This window comes from Lemur catta, chromosome 3, assembly GCF_020740605.2.
Source record: "Lemur catta isolate mLemCat1 chromosome 3, mLemCat1.pri, whole genome shotgun sequence".
NCBI lineage: Eukaryota > Metazoa > Chordata > Mammalia > Primates > Lemuridae > Lemur > Lemur catta.
In genome coordinates, this window is record NC_059130.1 from 54249195 (window position 1) to 54271435 (window position 22241).

A 22241-nucleotide genomic window follows, 5' to 3' on the forward strand; every position below is an offset into this window, starting at 1 on the left:
CATTGGTGTGGGGGGCACAGGCTGTGAGGGCACAGGTGGCGAGGGGCGCATGTCGGATGAGCTGAGTCCCGAAGCAAAAGCAGGAGTTCCCTGGTGGTCTCGCTGTCTTCGGTTTTCATTTGTCTGCCCCAACATCCTCCTTCCGCGCCCTTTGCCGACCACTAGCCTGTCTGTGAAGAAGAACCTGGCAGCTGGAAGTAAACCTTCAACTCATCTTGTTGTGGCCACCTCTGGCCCCCACGTCCTGGGTAAAGAAATCATCCTCAAATGCCAAACTCTTCAAAGTCCCCGACTCTCCAGAAGTACCCGAAGTACAGTTTCAATACCCAGTCACGCACCCACATTTAATTAGAGCCGGCAGGTGCCCAGAGCTATGTCGGCCCATAAAACTTCTGCAGTTCTCTTAGAACACAAACACATTTCGCTTTTAACTCTCTTTCCTGTTATTCATAGTTTTCCTGGATGCTATGTTAGATTTTCCTGTTGCCTCTATTTTCATTCATGTCCCATCCACACCAAGGCTTGTAAAGGGGCCAGAAACAGTTTCAAACATAATTTGGCTTCCAGCCTGAGTGTTAAATTTGTCATCCACACTTCCCCTGGCATCACACTTGTCCTCCCAATAGCAGCCTCTGGTACCTGGCCCACCTGTAGCCTGAAGAAGTTAACTGCCAAGGAATTGGAACCAGCTCTTAGGGCAGGGGCTTTAGAATGCTGACACTGCAGTCACCAGATATGCAAAATAGTATTGAGCAAAGTGTGAGATTGCTATGAGATTAAAAGCTAAACTCAATAAACGTGAGACCTTGAAACTAGGCACCAAGAGAGATCCACTTTTGGATCCACTTTGTGAGGAATCTTTAGGAGCAGCGTGTCACTTGCCACAGTGCTTTATGGATGCTGCATCTGCAGTCAAGAGGGTAACTGGAGGTTGTTACCTGCCTGGTGACCAGAATGCTGCCCTTACTAGTGTCTTCCAGACTCTGTTGGCAGGTGGATTTTGGATTTCCCAGGAGTAATTGGGAAGTGGTAAGGAAATGAGGGAATAAATAGGAAACTAGCTGTGCGCCATTGGACAGGTCACCTCACCTTAGGTTACTTATCTAAGAAATGAGGTTGGACTAGATGATCTTTAAGGCAATTTCCAGCTGTGGCATTTTAGGATTATAAATACTTCTAAATCCTTTCCTTGATACTACTGATGGGTTTTCCACTGAGCAGCTTTGATTTAGGATCAGAAACTGTCAGCCTAGACCAGAGGATGGGGAACAGGGATTGAAGGCAGAGGCTCATCTTACTATGAGTGGGACAGATGGCACATCCTGTGTGTAAACCCTGCGCCCGGCCTCGGCCTCAGCCCACTCTGCTGTGTGGCATCATGGGACAGCATCCAATATGGCTGACCTACAGAAGTGTCTGAGAATAATTTAAAATCACTCCTTGTAGCTGCACCACACCCTCCCAATTTAGTTGGCAAAAGGATACTTTTAAAGAAGAAAAGGTGGTTGGGCCTGGAGTGTTTCCTACAAATCCCACACCACAGAAGGAGTTAACAGCCAATGAATCAGAAACATATGGTACTCAACAAGCCTCTCTCAGAATGCGCACTGTTTAATAACCCAGGGAATCGCTATTTGTCAAAACAGTTGGGGCTTGTTTCCAAATCCAGGACCTCTGAGATCCAGTTTGAAATGTATTGTCAAACAAGCCACGGTCTCCAGGGCCAGATTAATGCGTGTTTGCTCCATCCACAGGAGATTATTTTCCAATTGTACCATTTGGTGATTGTGACTCAGAGTAGGGTATGATTAGGACTGAGGTTTAAAAGACACCTGACCAATTACGCCTAAGTAAATAGAGCTTAAGACAAATCACAAGTAAGCACTAGTTTAGTCACAGTGCAAAAGAACACACACTTGCTGCTTCTATTTTCAGAAAATTAATGAACAATTTTCGTTATGGCAAAACAACTCTGCAGAACAAGGGTCAGTTTGCTCTTTTAATCAAGAAGCTTTGCCAAATATTTACTAAAATAGGGCAGACTCCTTGAAAAGTATAAATAGTTTTGTTTCTTATTTAAAATAAAAAGGTCCCTAGCACCTTATATGGTCTGATCCTTTGATAGCACTCAGTGTTTTTATAGTAGGATTTCCATTGTGGTCTCTGCTAAGGAAAAAAGAAACAAGATTGCAGCACGAGGTCAGAGAAAAGTGATGCTTCACATAAAAATCCAATAGACAGCTCTGCAGAGTAAACTGTGAGTAATGTTGTCTCAGGAGGATGAAGTATGTGGCAATGCTGTACTTGTTCTCAGTGAGGACCAAGTTTTCTGTAGCAGATTTAGCTGGTTGCTTACTCAGGATTCATCCCTCCCTCTTCTTCCTGCCTTCCTAATAGAACACAGATTCTGCTCAACTGTCTGTCCCCAGTGTGATTCAAGGGATAGGCTCCATGCTTAGCTCCAGGGGCAAGTTCTGTTTAAGCCAATCGTGGGGGGGTCTCCCTGATTGGTTTAGGAAAGATTCTGTCCAGTGAAAAGTGGGAAGTCGCTGCAGGGGAGTTTGGGGAAAGATCTCCCTGCTCCTAAGAAAGAGGAGCAGAAAGAGATAGATTCTTGTCCCTATGGATGTTGTCATGTTTGGATATGATGCTTGCAATGTGGCAGCCAACTTGCTTTCAGGTGAGGGCAAAGCTGACACAAGGGTTGGGCAAAGTAAAGAGAATCAGTGAGAGACGGAACACAGCCCTGACACATCACATCTGGAGCCCACTTGCCTTTGGATTTCCTGTTATGTGAAATAATAAATTTCCTTATTGTTTAAGTCAGTTTGAGTTGCTATTTCCAGTATTTGCAACCCAAAGCATCCAAACTGATCTAATTGCAGGGGTCCCCATCCTATGGTGAGTTACTATTATAATAGAAATAAAGTGCACCGTAAATGTAATGTGCTTGAATCATCCTGAAACCATCCCCCCATTCCTGGTCTGTGGAAAAATTGTCTTCCATGAAAATGGTTCCTGGTGCCAAAAAGGTGGGGGACCACTGTAATATAGCTTTCACATCAGTATACTACAGACCAGCCATCCCTCTTTTCCATTACACTGTCTGGAAACTTCACCTCACCCACTGTTTTGCCAGAAGACTTCTGAAAGCTGTAGGTTAATCAATAACTCTAAATGGTGATCATCTACCAATTACAACTTATTTCATTTTCATTTCTCAAGCTAGGCAATCCAGAGTGGCATCCTAAAGGGCTCTTTCTATAATAAAGATTGAGTCAGTAGCACATGCATTCCAGGACTAGTTGAGTGGGTCCATCCACTGTCTCTCATGTGTACTCATTTGTAACAGAGAGCTGCGAATGTCAAGACAGCTGATGGGGCTCAAAGTTGATGATGGAGGACCTAGAACAGCAAATGTTACTAGTTCAACCAAGAGTCAAACCTCTGGCCAAGGCCTTAGGACAGCATGAAATATTGATACAGACATAGGTTTACTGCCCCAAATCCCAAATTGAGATCTCAAACTCAAATTTCAGAAAAAGCTTTTTTGCCCCATGTGAAAAGTAAAAATTAAGAATTCATTTGAGTATGGTCTGGTAATATTTATGTCTTTGTTTATGGGTATCCCAATAACAGGTTTTCAGTTTTCCTAAATATAAATTTGATCTCAAATTGTCCCTTCTGTAGGGAGTTGACATAACAAATAACAGATATATTTTATATTTTGCTTTCAGATTTTTTTTTCCCTTTTTTTCTTTCATTACTTTCATCAAAGGTCTTTATATACAAATATTCCAAAACAAAAACAATGCAGTAAAAAGAATTGAGAGGAATTCTAAAAGCATTCTCTGCCTATATCTGATGAATGAAAGGGTTGGATTTTTTACCTTGAATTATTTGGCTTATTGCCTTAATTTCCTCCTTCCTTGCATCTATGAAGACCTGGTTTAACACTCTCCATCAAATCCCTCAAGGGAAGTAGTTACAGAATGTGCTACCAGCTCTAACAAAGAGAGCTGGAGGCTTCACTCCATGAGGGCCTCTGGCACTTAGATTACAGATTGAAGGAATAGTGGCTAATTCCCCACCAAAACTCAATCTGGAAATAATTTTTAAGAATACTTAACATGAGATCTATCCTCTTAACAAATTTTAAGTGTACCACACATTATTGGTGACTATAGATACAATGTAGTATAGCAGGTCTCTAGAGCTTTCTCATCTTGCTAACTGAAACTTTATGCCTGTTGATTACTCACTCCCCATTTCCCCCTTCCCCCAGCCCCTAGTAACCACCATTCCAATCTTTGATTTTATGAATTTGGCTATTTTACATACCTCATGTAAGTGGAATTATGCAGTATTTGTCTTTCTGTGTCTGGCTTATTTCATTTAGCCTAGTGTCTTCAAGGTCTATCCATGTGTTCACACAGTACATAATTTCCTTCTTTTTTAAGGTGAATACTATTCCTTTGTATGTATATTCCACATTTTCTTTATCCATTCATCTGTCAATGGACATTTAGGTTATTTCCTCATCTTAGCTATTGATTAGTGCTGCAATGAACATAAGAGTGCTAATATCTCTTAGAGACCCTCATTTCAATTCTTCTGGATATATACAATATATACCTAGGAGTAGAACTGCTGGATCATATGATCATATTTTTAATTTTTTGAGGAAACTCCATACTGTTTTCCATAGTGGCTGCACCATTTTGCATTCCCTCCAATAGTGTATAAGAGTTCTGCAGCGCCTGGCGCCCGGGAAGAGGTGGTTGCGAGGGGTGACGAGCTCGCGGCTCTCCGGCTTCCCAGGCTTTCGGTCTGTCGAGGGAGGGAGAGGCGAGCGAAGAAGAATCCGCCGCAGCCGACCCTCGTCGACTCGCCTGCTGACCTCCGCGCGACGTACCCGCCGCCGCTGTTGGCTGGAGCATTTGACATTGTGCAGCAAAGACATGGTTATGGAGAAGCCCAGTCCGCTGCTTGTAGGGCGGGAGTTTGTGAGGCAATATTATACTTTGCTGAATAAAGCTCCAGAATATTTACACAGGTTTTATGGCAGGAATTCTTCCTATGTTCATGGTGGAGTAGATGCTAGTGGAAAGCCCCAGGAAGCTGTTTATGGCCAAAATGATATACACCACAAAGTATTATCTCTGAACTTCAGTGAATGTCATACTAAAATTCGTCATGTGGATGCTCATGCAACCTTGAGTGATGGAGTAGTTGTCCAGGTCATGGGTTTGCTGTCTAATAGTGGACAGCCAGAGAGGAAGTTTATGCAAACGTTTGTTCTGGCTCCTGAAGGATCTGTTCCAAATAAGTTTTATGTTCACAATGATATGTTTCGTTATGAAGATGAAGTATTTGGTGATTCTGAACCGGAACTTGATGAAGAATCAGAAGATGAAGTAGAAGAAGAACAAGAAGAAAGGCAACCGTCTCCTGAACCTGTGCAAGAAAATGCTAACAGTGGTTACTATGAAACTCACCCTGTGACTAATGGCATAGAGGAGCCCTTGGAAGAGTCCTCTCATGAACCTGAACCTGAGCCAGAATCTGAAACAAAACCTGAAGAGCTCAAACCACAGGTTGAGGAGAAGAACTTAGAAGAACTAGAGGAGAAGTCTGCTACTCCTCCTCCTGCAGAACCTGTTTCTCTGCCACAAGAACCACCAAAGCCAAGAGTTGAAGCTAAACCAGAAGTTCAGTCTCAGCCACCTCGTGTGCGTGAACAACGGCCTAGAGAACGACCTGGTTTCCCTCCTAGAGGACCAAGACCAGGCAGAGGAGATATGGAGCAGAATGACTCTGACAACCGTAGGATAATTCGCTATCCAGATAGTCATCAACTTTTTGTTGGTAACTTGCCACATGATATTGATGAAAATGAGCTGAAAGAATTCTTCATGAGTTTTGGAAACGTTGTGGAACTTCGCATCAATACCAAGGGTGTTGGGGGAAAGCTTCCAAATTTTGGTTTTGTGGTTTTTGATGACTCTGAACCAGTTCAGAGAATCTTAATTGCAAAACCAATTATGTTTCGAGGGGAAGTACGTTTAAATGTGGAAGAGAAAAAAACAAGAGCTGCAAGAGAGCGAGAAACCAGAGGTGGTGGTGATGATCGCAGGGATATTAGGCGCAATGATCGAGGTCCTGGTGGTCCGCGTGGAATAGTGGGTGGTGGAATGATGCGTGATCGTGATGGAAGAGGACCTCCTCCAAGAGGTGGCATGGCACAGAAACTTGGTTCTGGAAGAGGAACCGGGCAAATGGAAGGCCGCTTCACAGGACAGCGTCGCTGAAGCTCCACTGTTGGCAAAGTCTTGGCAGTGGTACATTATTCATCGTGTTTGCATTCTTGTTAATTTTTTTTGGCTTTGGAATGTGACACAGCCTTTTTGATCATTTCTTTGATGTGAAAAGCATCTTTTGGTTATCAGTTAAATTGAGGTGGACATTATTTCCCCAATTTCACAACAGGATTCACATTGTTAACTTATAAATCTAGACTTGGAGAATTAAGGACTGAGAAATGACCATATCTTAAACTATCTACAACAAAATGAACTTAAAAGGACATGCCCACTGAATTCAGGTCCTTTGAGTCAAAAAAAAAAAAAATCTTCTGCTGCACATTTTGTTTAAGTGTTACTGTTTCTGCCTGTTAATGTTGGAAACACAAATAGTGCAATTTGTGCAATTGGAGAATCTTGCCTTTTTTCTTGGCTCCCCCCCAAAATACAAACCAACAGAAACTTGTTATGCACTCATCAAAATGCACTAATGGGTACTCTGAACTTGTTAACATTGACATCTGCAACAGGAGGCAACAGGGGAAAAAAATCTTTCATCATCTTTTCCAGTAGAGAATAGTTTGTGAAATGATGAGGGCATTTTATCTGCTTGCTGTGACCAGCGTGTGTACACATAAATCTTAACGAGACTACAAGTATATTCCAGAAGGAAATCATTTAGTTATGAACTAAATAACAAAAATCAGAACTTCAAATGCTATGGTCTTGAATATTAGACCAGATTTAGTAGCTCCATATCTAAGATTTTTCTACCTGCCCCTCTTCAGTACAGGGATGGCTGGCTGCTCAACACACTCCTCCTCCCCTCTTTCCTTTCTTTAAGCTGTGTACAGTGAAAATTGTCTTTACTGTATTTTTGTTCTCTAGTAATGTAATAAGCATGATGGTGCCTTCTATTAATACATCATTCCAGTCTTGCTGGTAATTTTGTACAGTATAGTGTATGAATTGCTGTGCTGCAAAGCCAAACAGCTGCAAAATGTTGAAAAAAATCATTGAAGTGTATAAAAATTGCAGTATCTTTAAAATCAGTAAAACGGACTAGCATATTATTATCTTGTTCTTCAGTTAACAACTTTGTGTTCTTTGTGGGAGGGAAGGGAGTCTTGTGTGTTTGGGAGGGAAAGAAAGGGAAGGAGGAGAAGTCAGTTATTCTAGTAAGTCTCTAGTTGACTTTTCTCCTAGCTTGAATGTGAACATTGACAGGTTGGAAAAGTCAATCAACTTGATGTACATTTTTAGTGACGTTTTAAAAGCAGTCAGATTCCATAAATGGCAAGTAAACCTGAAGTGAGGATACTGCAATTTTCAGAGAAAAGAACAGCAGCTCTTAAGTGTTTGTATTTTCTATTTGGGGGGCAGGGAACTGTCATTCATTTTGCACAATTCTTGAACTGATGTCAGCACCCGAGTGGCTCCTGAATTTAAGTCTGGGACGACATCTTTTATTTTTACATGAATCTTTAAACAGTTCTGTGAGCAAAGTTTGTAGCTGCTGGATTATTGTCTGTCTTTATAGCAAGTTCCAGTAAACCGCGAGTATGACAAAACTTATCCAATTTTATGCTTGGAGCAATCAGTACATACCAGTTTCTGATGTTTCAGGCAAGAAGTGGGGTAAATAAGTGTGACCACTTAAAGCTGCTTGTTAGCATGGAAGACTTCTCCATTCTATCTTAGTAAAAACAAACAAAATATGCACTTGACATAGTAGCAAATTGGTTCTGAATTATGCAACTGTTTGCTATTTAGTAAGCTAACAAATGATGCACATTTTGTTTTTCATGTATTGGGCAACATAAGTAAAAGTAAATCTTCCCCCCCATGAATGAGGTCTTCCATGTTTGAGGAAAAGTCTTGCACTATTGCATATATTTGGGGCACACAGATTTTCAGTTTCCATTTTAGGGGGGCTTAAGGATTTTTGTTTGTTTGTTTCAAACAGTTTTATACTTTCTGATGTATAGTACTTGAAATTCTTACAGAAAATTACTTTGGAGTTTTGAAGCCTTTATTCAGACTACTTTTGAGTAAGTGGTTTTTTATTGTCAGTGTTTTATTTGCCCCAAGTGTATTTTTTCTCTCTTCTATTTCTTTGTTTCCCTTTTTATATATATGTATAAAATTCTTACATATATATATAATTTCTAATCCAGGATATTGCCCTGCCACCCATGAAAACTATTCTGGCACCAAAAGTAATGACAAATGTTAAGTGTAATAGAAAAGTAGAGCAAAGAGCCATTCAGCTTCAGTCTTTACATACCATGAATAAAACGTTAAGACATCACATGGAGAAGTTTACATGGTGATTGTTCACCTGCAGTACTGTGGACTTTTAACTTTTTGTCCCCTTTTCAGTGAAACAGAGTGAAAATATTCATCTACCATTACTGTTATTTGCTGATTTTATTTTATTTTGATGGTAATATTCTATCCTTATGACACTATTGCAACCAAATTGGCTTTACCATCTTGGCTTTAGTAGGTATAGAAGACAATGGATTACCATCTTTATTGCTGTAATGTGTTAAGCATTATATGCTAGTAGAATCTAGTTTAATTGTTTCAGGTGGAAAGTATTCTTTGCGTTTCCATTTTGAATGTGTTTGGACTAAACAAACAATAAACTACTGATGTCTGCAAAAAAAAAAAAAAGAGTTCTAATTTCTTCACTTCCTCACCAACACTTGTCTTTTGGTTTTTTGATAATAGCCATCTTGATAGGTGTGAGGTGATTTCTCATTGTGGTTTTGATTATTTGCATTTCCCTGATTATTAGTGACAATGAGAATTTTTTCTTATATATGTTGGCCTTTAGTATGTTTTCTTTGGAGAAATGGTTATTCAAGTCCTTAGCCAATTTTTAAATTGGGTTATTAGTTTTCTTACTATTGAGTTGTTTGAGTTCCGTATATATTTTGGAGATTAACCCCTTGTGAGATATATGGCTTGCAAATATTTTCTCTCATTCCATAGGTTACTTTTTCACTATGTTGATTATTTCCTTTGCTGTGCAGAAGCTTTTGAGTTTGATGTAGTCCCATTTGTTTATTTTTGTTTTTGGTGTCATATCCATAAAATCATTGCTAAGACCAATATCATGAAGCTTTCCCCCTATGTTTTCTGCTAGGAGTTGTACAGTTTCAGGCCTTATGTTTAGAATGTTTTTCACTGGATGCTAGAATGCTAACCTTTGCTACTATATTCACTCAAAATTATAAATGAAAAAGAGGTTAATTTTTGTGGGTGTCTGGGGTAAATGGTTGTGAGAATCTGAGTAAAACTTGCAAATCATAAACCAATGTCAATTACACTTTCTATGTTCATGCATTCTTACAATGGCAAGAATTTCTCTGGTTGTGCTGACATTTTGGCACACTTGATCACACTCTTCAAAGACTGTAAACAGTGTGGTGTGAGCTCTGTTCAGAAAGAATTACTACTCTATAAAATTATAGAGGCACTGAGAGTCTTTTAATTTCTCCTCTTTCCTGGAAAGGTACAGTGCCTTCCTTGCAGACACTGCTCTGGGCAGTATGATGCACAGACTCAAACACTGCACTTGTCAACACACAGCTTGACCCCAGATTCACAACCTTTGAGATCCTACCCTTTGATGTGAAATCCAACCACAAGGCTCATGAACTATGTTAACACAGGCCTTCATCTATTGCATTCATTACTGTTCAAGCAGAAGGAAAGTGACTCAGTGCAATAGTACCATGGGACAGCAAGTTTCAATGATAGTAATCATGTCTTCTAGAGCATACCTTGGGTTGCAAAATGCTTTTCCATATGTCATCCTATGTCAACCTCTCAATAATCTTGGTGGAATTTTATAGACAGGAAAAACAGAGATGAAGCCAAAAGGCTCAAAGTACTTAACCAAGTTCACAGTCAGAGCAGGCCTGGCATGTGAGCATAGCTTTCTTACTCCAAATCCTGTCTTTCTTTCATGATACTCTCTCATCTTGCAGAAGGTGGCACAAGGGCAGTATTATGTGGTGGTTAAGAGCACATTAGATCTGGGTTCAAATTCCAGTTCTGCTACTCATCACCTCAGTGAACTGGGGAAAGTTACTTAGCCTTAGGACCCTGCCTTGGTTTTCCCATCAGTAAAATAGAAATGATAATACTATGTACACCATTGGGTTTTGGAGCTGAATGCATTAATGTGAGAAGAGAACTAAGCATAGTGCTTCATACAAAGCACAGTACTCAGCAAGTCCTTTATGAATAACAGCTAATAAAAAACAAAGGAAAACAAGCCCTGGTTGAGAACTTTGAATGTGGCTTTTCACTGTTACTGTGTTAGTCAAAGATGTCCTGTGAGCTCCAGTTTCCTGTCTGACCAAACGAAGGCAATGGGGCTTGATAAGAAAACCAGGAAGAACCACTCTATCTGACCTCCACGTTTAACACAGGGCTCTCCATTGTCTGTGTGTGTGTGTGTGTGTGTGTGTGTGTGTGTACATCCTAGGTGTCTGGGGGAAAGAAGGAAGGACCCTGGTATCAAATTTATCAGCTTTTCCCTCATGTTAACACCCAGTACCCAGGCAAGAATTTTACAGTGTTGGAGACTAAAATGCAAAGGAAGGTGGTGACACTCGGAAACTGCCACAGTTCTCTTGGAACATACACACCAACACACAGACAAGGCCGCCATTCATTTCAAAGACTCAGCAATTCTAGGATGGCAACGATATGATTTAGGAGTTAGATTTCTTAAATTTACAAATTTGTTTAAAATACCACAGGGCATAAACAGGTGGGGTAAACTACAATATTCACATCACCTGGCAGAAATAATGAGCTGAGAAAGCCACACCAGGAAGAGACTGCTTCTTATCACCACTCTGAATGAACTGGACATTTCAGCTAGGAATGTTTACTTTGTGTCACACAAACCACTCCAACCGAGGCCCAGCGGGTGGAGGGAGTTCCAGGGATGCAGAGTCTTCTCTCCAACCCCGCTAAAGGTAAACTGACCAACTGTTTTCTGAAATGTGCCACACAGAAGATACACAAGAAAGTACAGATTCCTGCCCATTGTAAAAGTGATTCTTGAGGAAGGTCAACACTTTTTAGGGTTAAACTTGGCCAGAGGGTCACAGCTCAGGCCCCCGAAGTTATAGCTCTTTATAGTCAATGCTTAATTGTTTGCAACTACCCTTTCCCTTTGATAGCTCAGGCCCTAGAATGGATTCTAGGACCCCACCCTGACCCCCTTTCCTACCGTGAGTTCACCCTGCCATCTCATGGTGTCCTTTCCCAAAAGCATCCCTTGGTTTGGACTCTCTCTACCCCTAGAGAAGCTCTTATAACTGGAGGCCCTGCATAACTCCTATATGGGAGGGCAGACTTTGTCACACCTTGAAATGTCTCTGTTACCTCCCCCTGTCTCCCCAGGGCAAAGAGTACCTGTGGCCTTTAAGACACTTAAATAAAAAGGACCTTAGAATGACCACTCAAGTGATCTCCTCAGAACAAAGGTCTATCCCAATTTACTGTCTCTTCCTAGTTGCAGCACTGCTTGACGACTTTTAAACAAACAGCTCTTAATAAAAGAAATGTCAAGTTCTGCCTAACCAGGTACCCCATTGCATTAAAAATAATGGATACTTAGAATATGGTCTTTTCAAAAAGTCTATATAATAGACTTTTTGTCTTCAGTAATGTTTCAGAAAATCTGATCTGTTGACGGCTTCAGAATCACCCTGAGATACTTGTTAAAATGTAGACCCCTGGACCCCATCCCTGGCCTAATGAACCAAAATTTCTAGGAATGGGCCCGAAAATAGGCATCTCATGTGATTCTGTTGCATATCAAGGCTTACACAGACCAACAAGAATTTGCTTTCTCTGGTCTTTGCTCATTCAATCCATGAATATTTATTGAGTCCTTGCTATGTGCCAGGCATGGTTCTAGGCTCTGGAAATGTAGCAGCAAACAACATAGACACTGCTCTGATGAAGCTTACCTTCTAGAAGGGGAGACAAACAAATACACACATAAATAAGCACATATCAATATCAGACAGTAGTAAGAATCATGGGAAAAATAAAAGTGTGAGAGGATGGAGGGTGGGGCTGCTATTTTTAGCTAACGCAGTGAGGGAAGGCCTTTCTGGAAAGGCCTTTGGACAGAGACCTGAAGGCCGTAAGGGCGCAAATCAGCAGATACCTGAGGAGAGAGTGTTCCAGGCAGAGCGGACAGTGGGTGCAAAGACCCCAAAGCAGAAATGATGCTGGGCATGTTCGAGGAACAGCAAGGAGAAAAATGTCCTGGGGCAGAGGGAGTGAGGCGCGGGAGTGTAAGGACGTGACATCAGAGAGGCTGGGAGGGGCGCAGATCACCAACAGCCTCGGCGGGCTTTGCTCTTCCTCTAGGTATAACGGGAAGCCACTGGAGGGCCTGGACAGGACGGTGGCGTGCTCTGCCTTTGGGTTTGAATGAGCCCTTCTAGCTGCTGCTTCACCCTCGGTCTAAATCTCTCCAGGTGTTCCCAGCTGGGTCCAGGGCTGTTAAGTGAGGAATTGATTGAGGGGAACAAGAGTTTCTTCAAGTCGCACTTGTACCTCTATCATTCGCAGAATTTGTCTATATGTCAGGCATTTAAAGCACCATCTCGTTTAATTCTAAGAGACAGGCACAGAGTTATTACCCCAACTTTACCGATGAGGAAACAACTTGGAATGTGATAAAAGTGGGTTTTCAAACTTAGGTTTCTGATTTTAACCAATATGCTGCATTGCTGCCCCTGATAGAACCACTAAGCTTCACTGTACCTCCATGGGTAAAATTAAGCATAAAAATATTTAAGATTTAGTAAAGCAAAGCAAAGCAAAGCAAAGCAAAGAGGTCTGGATTCATGATCTCTGGGGGCAAGTTTGAAGCCAACACATGCATATCAGAACCTTGAAGTTTCAGCTTTATTATTCTCAGTTTGTGCTTTAGTCAACTCCTTCTTCTGTATACTTGATAGTGAGTCATGTAAACCCAAAGTCACAGCCCTAAAAGCCACCTAACCACAGGGAGTTTAATTTATACCTACAGTTTTAGACTGCCTCTTTCTCCTTAGCTGTATCTAACCACGGCTGCGTCCTGCTCTATTAACCACAACTCAAAGTTGCTTCCAAATTCTGTTTATATTCTTTTTTTCAAACTGGTCTTTCTTTTTATGGAATTATCTCCATAGTTAGCACAGTGAGATCGGAAATTAAATTCGCTACTCAGAATTACCCCTCTCAGTTATTCAAGAAGTTGAATAAAGCCCTAACCAAAAGCAGGCCACCTAATCGAAGATGCCATCTCATTAACATATCAAATGTGCCAGTGAGAATCTACTTTTTATGTAGTATTTTTGTAGGTAGCCTTAGTTAACCTGGAGCTATCTAATCAAAAGGCATGGGGTATGAGTTAATTGCTGCTGTTATTTTTAAAGTTTCAACTATTAATTGGGGCCTGATGCGGTGGCTCATGCCTATAATCCTAGCACTCTGGGACGCTGAGGTGGGAGGATGGCTTGAGCTCAGGAGTTGGACACCAGCCTGAGCAAGAGAGAGACCCCATCTCTACTAAAACCAGAAAAAATTAGCTAGGTGTGGTGTCACGCACCTGTAGCCCCAGCTGCTTGGGAGGCTGAGGCAGGAGGATTACTTGAGCCCAGGAGTTTGAGGTGGCTGTGAGCTACAATTGACACCACTACACTCTACCCAGGGCAACAGAATAAGACTCTGTCTCAAAACAAAAAAAAAAAAAAGAAAGAAAGAAAGAAAGAAATTAAAACAAAACAAAACAATTAATTGGTAGCTTCTTGTGTAACCCAGAAAACAAACAGCCAAGAGATATTCTCCATTACTAATGCAGTAAAATTAAATTATCAGTCACTCTATGACCCCCAGTTCACTACTGCAAATTCTGAATCAAATAAAATGCAGATATTCATATGTTTAATTTAGTTGTCAATAAGAATTTATATTTGCCTAGCAGCTGGGCTGGGAGCAGAACTTTTTTTTTTTTAATCTAAGAAGAAAAAAAGTGAGAAAGGAGGAGACGGGGACCAAAACTAACTTTGAGCCAGCTGTGTTTCTTCTTCAGGAGGGACCACTGAGGAGGTGATGGCTTGTTTAATCTCAGAAATGTAAACAGAAAGAAGCCTGTCACTACTAAGTTAGAATTTAAGCACTAATTAAGTCTGATGCTGTATAATGGAGATTTAGATTCAGTAAATATTGATCCCAAATGGCTCTACCTTCTTTGTACATCTCAAATTAATCTTAATGTAAACCAAAGTGCATGTGTTCTTTTCAAAGCAAAATTTGCTCATATCTGTATTCCAAGAGAAATGAGATTGGAAACAACAAGGGTTACATTTCCCAGGAATATATATGCAAGTCCACAGCCTTGGAGCAGTGCTACCTGTACTTCTGTGCATTGCTTGGGGCCCGCCAGGCCACACTGAGCAGCAGCAGATCACTAAGGAATTCTGGGCAAGATTAAGTATACACACACACACACACACACACACACACTGTTTTATACTGTTTTATAAACTGACTCAAAGTGTTATAGACTCCAAGATTTTAATATCTACTTTTTAAGGTCAATTGCATAACTGGAAAAGTGAGTTAAAAATATTTGAAAAAAAATTATAATTAATTTACCAGTAACTACAGCTCCCATTTCAGTGTACCTCTGTGATGCCTAACTGAAAATCCAGATTGTCTTTGAGGGCATAGAGAAATAAACAGCTCCTGATACTTCACAGAAGAGGAATTTATTTAATGCTGTTAAGGGAGCTAGTGATTGCCCAGTTTACTTTGAAACTATCTTTGTCATTTAAAAAATAAAAGAGTCTTGTCAAATGAGTTCACCAGTGGCTTTTGCTTTTATGTAAACATGATGTATCTATATCATCTTCTTAAAGTTTTATTAAGCAGTTGGCATTGGAAAGACAAAAAGAAAAAATGCTCACTTGAAATGGGTAAATGATTTTCCAAAGACAGGAATTTTGTCATACTGAATTGGTGAATAGACCAAGAAATATTTTGGTAATGGAATGTATGGTATCTTAACTTTTATATTAGAATTATATAGCCCTAGAAAGAACCATCTCCTTCTTCTGGGCAGGACTATCCCTGGAAAACATTAGCATTTCTCTGAACAGATTGATTACTGAAATAGAAATCAAGAAATTAAAAACAACTGAGCTACCCATTTTATAGGTGGAGGACTGAGGCTTCGCCTGTGAACCCACTAAACAGATGATGGCTTAGATAAGATCCAGGATGTATGCTGGAGGAGGAACCAACGGGAATCGGCAATGGATAGGAAGTGGAGGGCGAGAAAAAGAAATGACTCATAAGTTTTCAGTTTGAGCAGTTAGGTGAAGAGTGATGTGACTTCCTGAGATTGTGACGATTGGGAGAACAGTGGAAGCAGGGCAAAGGTTTCTGTTGTGGATGATGTCTGAGATGCCTGTTAACCATCCAAACGGGGGTGTCAAATACACAGTTGAATATGTGAGTCTGGAAACTCAAGGTTGCTCAAGGCTGGAAATAGAAAGGTGAAGAGGATTCCGATGGGGAGGAGAAGCAGGCCTGGACTTTATGTACAGAGTAGTTGTAGTAGAAAAATCAGAGTAGGAAAACTCATAATTTTGAGATCCTCTACGGAGTATTTTTATTACTTTGTTTAGAGTTACGAATTCCTAGAATAGCAAACATGCCCATATTTAAGTGTATGCATGATAACATATTTCAGGGTCAAATGTTGATGAATTTTGATTTAATTGCTTTAGGGTTATTTTTAATCATTGCAAATCAAGAGTTGACTATGTTTATATTTTCATATCCAGAAGGAACTAGTTCAATGAATTTGACAAACATTTAGTAGATGGCTTCGGGGTCAGGCATTCTGGGCTTGTGTGCTAGGTACACCCCTGTAACTAGCTGTGTGATCTCAGGCAAATAAATTATGGGCTCAGCATTGAGCTCCTGAAGCAAAAATAGCACTGGGAGGAAAAAGGGAGACAATTTAAGGTAAAATACCTGGAAAAATTCCTAACACACAGTAAGAGTTCAATAAGAGGAAGCTATTATTAATTAGATAAGGCAAATTCTTCCAGAGACCTTCAAATCTGCTGAGAGGAGACAGACACAACCAGGAAATGCCAGTAAGAAGTTTCCAAAGTGAGCAGATTTGACATGAGCAGAAAACCTCCTAAGAACACTTTTGTTCCCTTGCAGTTGACAAGAATCAGAGGGATGGTCCCAGCCTCTCCGCTCTCCCAGGTGTGAGATACCTGGTGGCAGCCCAGCCTAAGCCCTTATAGAACTGTGTCTGCGCACAGATGAGGCACTGACTCCTGGGGACCTGGAGCCAAGAGCAGTTGGCTGGCCCCATCTCGGTCCTTTCCTTCCTCAGGTGCATCCGGCTGCCCCACCACCCTCCCCTCACCAGCCTGAGGCTCCTCCCAGCTGGAACCTTACCCTACTCCTCCCAGGGTAACACTTGGTTTCCTGAGGTTCTGATATGTCCCTAATTAAGCAGTTTCAGTTCCCTCTCTGGCCTAGAGTTTCCAATAACAAAAGCTGTGGCATCCAAAGGACACTTTTTTTTGGACCCAGGTCTTACTGCTGAGCTGGGGTCCTTTCAGCTCAGCCTGATGCTCATCCACCTGGCCTAGAGGCACTGAGCTCAGACGAAGGTGGTGTGGGGACTGGGGCTGGAGCCCCTGTTTGCATGGCCTACCTGGTCTGAGGTGGTGCCTGTACTTTTGCAGGTGTAGATTCCACCCCCTATTGGGCATGGCGCTGTCTGTTCCTGCTGGACATGGCTACTTGGCTCACTGATCTAATTCACAATGGATCCTGAAGTGTCTCTTTCTTCTACACATTCTCTCACAGCAGCTTGAGTAGCTGGAGGATAAATCTGAGCAGGAGATGAGATGCACTTCCTGCCTTAGAATCGCCCCTTTTGGCAGCCAGGCCTGCTATGGAGGCAAAAGGCAGAACACAGAACCTTGCTCAGTATGTATCTCAGTAATAACTCAAGTTTTAAGGTGTTGGGTCCCAAGGCAATGGGTAATCTTTGTCTCCAGAGATTTACAGGACTGAAGAATAACAGCAACAACAATAAAAATCTATCAGTGTAAAATGCTTTATGCTGGTGAACAATATCTCTTAAGCCTATTCAAAACAGCAAATATTCTGTATAATAACAGTTTTTAAAATGATCTTTTAAAATGGTTGCTTTAGAATGGATTAACTAGTGCTCCAATCTATTAATATTAGTAGTCCTCAGTGTTGCCAAGTTTGTTTTTACTTCTCATCCTGATCTTTCTACTTTTTTTTTTTTTTTTTTTTGAGGCAGAGTCTCACTCTGTTGCCCAGGCTAGAGTGCCGTGGCATCAGCCTAGCTCACAGCAACCTCAAACTCCTGGGCTCAAGCGATCCTTCTGCCTTAGCCTCCCGAGTAGCTGGGACTACAGCCATGTGCCATCATGCCCGGCTAATTTTTTATATATATATATATATATATATATATATATGTATATATATATTTTAGCTGTCCATATAGTTTCTTTCTATTTTTAGTAGAGACGGGGTCTCGCTCTTGCTCAGGCTGGTCTCGAACTCCTGAGCTCACACAATCCACCCGCCTCGGCCTCCCAAGTGCTAGGATTACAGGTGTGAGCCACCGCGCCCGGCCCATGATCTTTCTACTTTCTACTCAGAGCTTGAAAATCAACAATTAGGCACCTCTGTGTGTCAAGAAAATTAGGTTCAGCCTTGCTTCCTGCCACCAGAAAGGAGCCATCAAGAGCCATCAAAGGTCTCCTCAGGTGGCCTGAGCTGGGGAAGGGGCAGAGTGGGGTTGACTTTGAAGGTAGGCTTAAGCTTTGGGGCCTTTTTCTTGTACTGGCCTCTCCCCAGGGCCTGTATCTGATTTTCTGTTTATAATTTTGCATTTCTTTTCTTTAAAAGGGGCAGAAATTATATAGACTTGAGGCTTCACCATACCTGCTTTATCCCTAGGAGGGGTGAACTCACTTGAAGGCCAGCCAAGGGATCCCACCGGCTCTGGGCTCCTTCTGGGCAGCCTGCCCTGAGGGGTGGGGGGCTGAGCTGTGGAACCTCATTGCTGCAGTCTCCATGTCAACAGGCTCAGGGCACTGACCAAAGGCCAGGTTGTAGGAAAGTCCCCATGGTTCAGGTTACTGCAGTAGAAATTTGGATGACCTAAAGCAATAGGCACTTTTTCTTCCTTTCTGTTTTTAGAGACAGGGTCTTTCTGTGTTGCCCAGGCCAGCCTAAAACTTCTGGGCTCAAGTGCTCTCCCCACCTCAGCCTCCCTAGCAGCTGGGACTACAGGTGCGTGCCACTGCACCCTGATAGCAGTGGACACTCATGTCCATCACCAAGTAAACAAAGGAAAGTGCTTTTTGATGGAATTTGTTTGGAAAAACAAATTCACATGAAACATAGGCTGTGAGGTGGTGTTGAATAGCCATCTGGTCACTTATAGGAGCCTCCCAGGTGCTCCTGCCTCACTGAGTTTGCCCACATATGACTGGATCCTTTTCACTTGGGGGACTTGTGTTTGGGGTTCCACATTCTTTTCATATCCCATTTGTGGTTCTTGTTGTTGCTGTGGTTTTTGCGGTTTCTGTTTAATCCTAGCTGTTTCTCTAGGACTCTGGCCAAGTTCCTAGATTGACTTTACCTGCGTGGAGGGCAGGGAATGTAAATAGTATATAGATTTTGAACAACACTGTAAATGCTTTATGGACTGTGTGTTACAGGGAGTAGCCGAGCTGTAAAGTTGGAATTAAACCAATGTGTTTACGGAAATGTGCTGATTGTAAAACTTCTTTGCTTTCTAAATACAGCCTTTGTGATGTGGGGCTTTGAGGACTTGGAGGGTGGTTCAGAACTGGGAACCCAGAGACTATCGCTGGCAGCCTCCTGTGAGCATCTGGGACAACATCTTGGTCCCATTTTCTCCACAGCACTTTGGAGTGATTCTTCTTGTGGGGTGCGCAGCTTCTTCCCTCAGTGTGTAATACATTCCTCCTCGAGTCCCCCTCACACGCGCCCTCCCATGTGAGCAGGAAACGCCTCTCCTCTGAGGTGAAAATGGTGCTGTCAACACCCTCCTCAGAGGGCACATGACAGTGACGGAGCTCTGCCAGCAGTCACGGTCCCCACCCCTCACACCCGTCTCTGGGAAGGGCTTTTCTTCACTGACGAGCCCACTGGAAAGATCCCTCTGAGTCACTCACTGTTACCAAGGCAGGAGAAAGCAGCTTCCTTCGCTCCTTCCCTCCTTGCTTTTCTTCCTTCCTTCCTGCGGCTCTCCTTCCTGAGTGGTCTACTCCCGTTCCCTGGCCTCTGAGTTTGCTCGTTCAATCATTGCTGGGCTCCACCAGTGTATATAAGGTGAAGAAGGATCCTGCCAGCTGTCCTAGGCCCAGACGACACCCCTGTCACACTCTCTCTTTCTCTCTCTCTCTCTCTCTCTCACACACACACACACACACACACACACACACACACACACACACATACACTCATCAAGGGACTAATAGGAGAAGGAAACAGCTTTGCATCATCAAAAAGAAGTCAGACAGTCCTAGCTTTGAACCCTGGCCTGCTCACTTAATAGGCGGGAGACCTTGGGCAAGTCACTTAACCCCTCTGAGCTTCTGTTTCCTTCCTCAGGTGTATAATGGGGACAAGAACCTTGGAAGGGCAGTATAAGGATTTATTAATAAATCTATAGCTTAGGTGGACACTAAATGGTAGACATTGTTATTTGGATAATTTGGACAATGGTTCACAATAGTTTCTGTAGGTTTTAAGAAGAAAATACTCAGAAATGAATTCTATCATCTGAATTTCTGATGGATACAGACTGGTAGGAAATAAGTGAAACAGTATTTCAGGAATTGGCATAAAGCAATGGGAGGTTCAACTGAGAGACCACTTTGGACGGGTCTTGGCTCACAACACACTGAAAACTAACCCAATGAAGTTCATTTATTGGGAGCCAAATCAATAACCCAGAGTTGAAATAGGGTCATGGTTGGGCCTATCAGATAGCTGAGAGCCATTCTCCTGTGGGCTTGTGGGTGCTGAGCACACCGGAGTGGGCTTCCGGGATGTTTTGCCAGTGGAGTATGCACAACAGGACCTAAGGGACCCTCAAAATCCTACCCTTCACTAAAGTGGCTCTCTAGTAGTTGGCCCCAAAGCTTAAAATACCTAAGATACAATCACGGCACTGTATCTTCAGAAATCTCAAAGCAGGAAACCTCCAGGTGCCTTTTTAGTACCTCCAGCGTTTTGATATCCCCAGATCCCAGGCTGCTCCCCAGCATTTGTGTTCTGCATCATTCCCCAGCCTCATCTCCCATCAAAGTTTTGTTCTCTACATTCCATTTGCTCTCAGCAAATAACACGAAGAAGCAACATGACAAACAAATCCTCATGGAGGATAAGAGTCTGATCATAAGAATAATAGCACTAAAAAGCACTTTACAGAATATATATTATTTCTAATCCATACAATAATTCTGCATGGTAGTTTTTTTCTTTATGTTGTTATACAGATGAGGAAATTGAGGCACAAACCAGCAATTAATTTGTGCAAGTTTGCATATTTAGTACATGATGGAACCAGGATCTGAACTCAGGTTTTTATGTGAATGTTTTCAGAATATTCACCTACAAAATGCCTAAAATCAAGGCTGCATTGGGTGGGGTGGATACCTGAATGACTTTAGCCTGGTTACTAAGGGAAGGGGAACTGATGCTGGGGAGGTAAGCATAAAGCACTGTGAACTCTGGGACCAACCTTCATGGCCTGTGGCCTAAAGGACAATTGTATCCCTTCTGAGTATATTTCCCCTACCTCCATGTTGAAGCCAAAGGGTGACTATTACTCCATCAAAAAGAGGTCAGCGTGATAACCAGGGGGGCATAGTCATGGGGCATTAATGTGGGTTGAGGCTGTTCCAGAAACGATATCATCAATGTGGAATACAGGTGAGCCACGTGGTCCTACAGGGAGTGGCAGGGAGGAGAGTAAAGACCACATGGCAGGCTGGGCGCAGTGGCTCATGCCTGTAATCCTAGCACTCTGGGAGGCCAAGGCAGGAGGATAGCTTGAGGTTAGGAGTTCGAGACCAGCCTGAGCAAGAGCGAGACCCTGTTCTCTACTAAAAATAGAAAAATTATCTGGGCATCATGGTACATGCCTGTAGTCCCAGCTACTCAGGAGGCTGAGGCAGGAGGATTGCTTGAGCCCAGGAGTTTGAGGTTGCTGTGAGCTAGGCTGATGCCACGGCACTCTAGTCCTGGTGACAAAGTGAGACTGACTCAAAAAAAAAAAAAAAAAGATCACATGACAGTGGTCTCCCATAGTTATCCTGGGCAATGTGTGCTCCATCCCAGGGACCTGCTGGATCTGCTTCCAGCCGTTAAGCTATTGTTGATATCCACACCATTTTGTTGACCCCTCCAGGTGAGAGAGGCCTGGGGAGTCCGGGGGATAGTACGATATAGCTTGGTGGATAGGAGGGTGGGTGCTTGTGTTAAAGTGCTTGGGTCAGATCCTGAATCTGCTACTCACAAGGAGTGTGTATTTGGGTAAGTTGATAAACTATTCTGTCAAGTGTGAACAATTTCTTCATCTGTCAAATGTGAGTAATAATTATATTATACCTATACCTATACTTCATCCAGTTTTATGTGAGGACTAAAAGGGTTAATTTGTGAAAATGCTTAATACAGAGCCCACACATAGTAAACACCCAATAAATGCAAGCTTTTGATATAATTTTAGTTTCTTTATATAGTATAGTGGCTTTCAACTGGGGACAATTTTGCTCCCCCTCGAACATTTGG

At 42.2% G+C, this 22241-nt stretch overlaps 2 protein-coding genes across 2 annotated transcripts in view; both read left to right on the forward strand.

Annotated features, from left to right (window-relative positions):
* The window catches only part of TGFBR3 (transforming growth factor beta receptor 3), a 286700-nt gene that overhangs the window by 257780 nt on the left and 6679 nt on the right, over nucleotides 1-22241 (forward strand). The gene's annotated exons all lie outside the window — the stretch shown is intronic.
* LOC123635412 (ras GTPase-activating protein-binding protein 2-like) lies at nucleotides 4760-8713 on the forward strand. The gene has a single exon (XM_045547546.1). It carries the CDS (start codon nucleotides 4962-4964, stop codon nucleotides 6309-6311), a length of 1350 nt encoding a protein of 449 aa, XP_045403502.1. The 5' UTR covers nucleotides 4760-4961; the 3' UTR covers nucleotides 6312-8713.

Excerpts from the sequence above, each read along its gene's own strand:
- LOC123635412 (XM_045547546.1), top strand. The coding sequence starts at position 4,962 with ATGGTTATGGAGAAGCCCAGTCCGCTGCTTGTAGGGCGGGAGTTTGTG.